At 41.1% G+C, this 2,963-nt stretch overlaps 1 protein-coding gene across 1 annotated transcript; it reads left to right on the plus strand.

The window, feature by feature from the left end:
- Window positions 1-1,026: 1,026 nt before the first annotated feature.
- On the plus strand, window positions 1,027-2,733 carry LOC134217680 (probable cytochrome P450 6a14). The gene is made up of 2 exons (XM_062696491.1): window positions 1,027-2,164; window positions 2,234-2,733. Exons 1-2 carry the CDS (start codon window positions 1,084-1,086, stop codon window positions 2,656-2,658), a joined length of 1,506 nt encoding a protein of 501 aa, XP_062552475.1. The 5' UTR covers window positions 1,027-1,083; the 3' UTR covers window positions 2,659-2,733.
- Window positions 2,734-2,963: the final 230 nt, after the last annotated feature.

Here is a 2,963-nt window from a genome sequence, read left to right on the forward strand (position 1 = left end):
CACCAGGGGCAGATACTTCTAGTCTAGTCTAGTCTACACTATCGCACCAGAGTGTGACATGGGGGTGAGCGGGGTATAAAATGCTATTTTTTGCGTTACGTAATCAATGGATCTTTCCTGCGGTGCGGTTTTCGTTCAGTGAAGTCTCTGGAATGTTGCTTTCAGCTATGTGGGTTCTCTTTTCGCCAGCGTCTGGAGGGAAGGCGCTGTAGCCAGTGTAATGATAGGTTTAGTTTCCCATATTAGTTTTCATACAATTTAACTGGCTTGTGCTCAACCAGTTTTTGTTCACATTGGTTTTTGAAGGACACTCGGAGCTTGGGACGGATTCGAGTGAGCGTGGTGGAGCTGGGTCATTTTTTGAACCACCTTACTAATATTCTTTGTTTTTTTTATAAATACGACACCACTACTACTACAGTATATGACAGTTTTTATTGTACCAATACTTTCAAAGCTTTGTTTTGGTACTCAACCCACCTTCACCTTAATTAAGTATTAAGCACAAATCGATCATTTCATCATCAAATTGGTTTGTATTATAACTTTCTGTTATGTAAGAAAAACGAAGCTAGATTGGATTTTGATTTATTTTATTCCTAATTCATTGTGAATAAAAGAAGGAAACGAATCAAAATAAGTAAAAATTGAGCTGCCTATTCTAGAGTGACGCGCGGTCGTACAAATTCCAAAAAAAGATCGGTTTTAGAATGATCCTTTAGCCTTGTTAGTCACATATATTTTGTCACATGTTACATTTTGTTATATTAAGCATACACAATATACGAGAAAGACAAAAATATGAGACAAATTTCCAATGCTCAAGTGATGAAATATTGCATCAAACTAGTTCAAACTGTGGCTTCAGATCTTCTGTATTTATCTTCTTCCATCGTTGATTGCCCGCGGAGACTTTTGACGAGTCATTTTTATAACGACTATTTACGAGATAAACACGACCTGCAAAGATAACTGAGCTTGTTGTGCTGCTATGTATAGCCCGGTATATTAAAGCTGTTCGCACGGTTGAACCCCATCAGTGTACATTCGTTCGCAGTAAACGAAGAATCGATTATTTCAACAATGTTGATTTATCTCACTGTTTTGGCCTTGACTTTGGCAGTGCTATGGGTGCGCAAGCGTTACTCGTATTGGAAGGAGCGTGGCATCCCGTATTCGGAACCAAGTTTCCCAGCCGGCAACATTCGTGGCATGGGACGGACGCAACATCTTTCGGCACAGATGCAGCGCTGCTACAATGAACTGAAGGGAAAAGGACCGATCGGAGGAATGTTCTTCTTCATAAACCCCGTTGCGCTGGCAATGGACTTGGATTTGATAAAAAATGTGTTAGTGAAAGATTTCCAGTATTTCCATGATCGATCGGTATACCATAATGAGAAGGACGATCCTTTGTCGGGTCATCTATTTGCTATGGAGGGTACTAAGTGGAGAAATCTGAGGGCCAAGCTGACGCCTACGTTTACGTCAGGAAAAATGAAAATGATGTACCCCACCATTATAGCGGTGGCCGACGAATTTCTGAAGTTAATGAAAACTGAAGTGTCCACGAATAATGAAATTGAGATGAAGGAGATTCTTGCTCGATTTACTACTGATGTGATCGGAACTTGTGCATTTGGATTGGAATGCAACAGCCTGCATGACCCGGACGCTGAGTTCAGGCGCATGGGAAGAAAAATTTTCTCATTTGCCAATGGTCGGTTGCTGAAAGCTATGGTTGCACAACAGTTCCGTTCACTAGCTCGATCGCTGCGCATAGCTTTAACTGATAAAGAAGTGTTGGACTTTTTCATTGGTGCTGTCAAAGATACGGTCAAGTATCGAGAAGAGAACAAAATTGAAAGGAATGATTTTATGAGTCTATTAATGAAACTCAAAAACGCAGATTCTTTAGAGGACGACAGTGCCCACAACATTGACCCTCTGACTGTTGAGGAAATCGCCGCACAAGCCTTTGTGTTCTTCTTGGCTGGCTTCGAAACGTCATCGACAGCAATGTCATACTGCTTGTACGAATTGGCTCAAAACACCGACCTTCAAAACAAGGCGCGAAAATGCGTTACAGATACTATCAAAAAGCATGGTTCAATGACATATGATGCGATGCAAGACATGCAATATATCGATCAGTGTATTAATGGTAAGATTAACTAAAGCATAATACAGAACGAAAATGTGTATCTAAAAATCTATTTTCCCCTCCCCACAGAATCGCTTCGTAAATACCCACCTGCTTCCAACCTCACGCGAACGGTATCCAAGGATTATAAACTCCCTAACAGCAACGTTGTACTGCAAAAAGGCTCTACCCTAATCGTTCCGGTATACGGCATCCAGCACGATCCCGAGTACTATCCCGATCCGGAACGGTACGATCCGGATCGTTTCTCGCCGGATCAGGTGGCCAAACGTAATCCGTTTACTTTCCTACCGTTCGGTGAAGGTCCACGAATATGCATCGGCATGCGGTTCGGGATGATGCAAGCTCGAGTCGGTTTGGCGTATTTGTTGAAGGATTTCAGTTTTACGTTGTCTAGCAAGACGCCGGTCCCGTTGAAAATCTCCCCACGCAGTCCAGTTCTAACATCGGAAGGGGGACTGTGGTTGAAAGTGGAGAAGTTAGGAGGTTGTTAAGATAGATATAACTGATAATAAATAATAATGATAATAACTGATAATAAATTACACGTCTGGTGTAGTAGCTGATAAACATATTGTGATGAATACGGTGCTGAAGTTTAGATATTATATGTACGTAGACATTATTTTAGATTGTTTCCCCTGAGAGACGGAAACGATTAGATAGTTTCCTTTCTGTAATTAGATATTTCACGGCATTGCTAGGTTATGCTTTTGATAGTTTTTCATTTTTAACAACAAATACGCGTATCTGATAGATAGACTTGATATGCGTAGAAGAATCATACGAAACAGTCCAA

Source organism: Armigeres subalbatus, chromosome 2 (genome assembly GCF_024139115.2).
Source record: "Armigeres subalbatus isolate Guangzhou_Male chromosome 2, GZ_Asu_2, whole genome shotgun sequence".
NCBI lineage: Eukaryota > Metazoa > Arthropoda > Insecta > Diptera > Culicidae > Armigeres > Armigeres subalbatus.

What these genes read in the sequence shown, in the direction of transcription:
- LOC134217680 (XM_062696491.1), top strand. Translation starts at nt 1,084, where the DNA reads ATGTTGATTTATCTCACTGTTTTGGCCTTGACTTTGGCAGTGCTATGG. An exon ending in TATCGATCAGTGTATTAATG is followed by an intron (nt 2,165 to 2,233) that starts GTAAGATTAACT and finishes CCCTCCCCACAG; the next exon opens with AATCGCTTCGTAAATACCCA.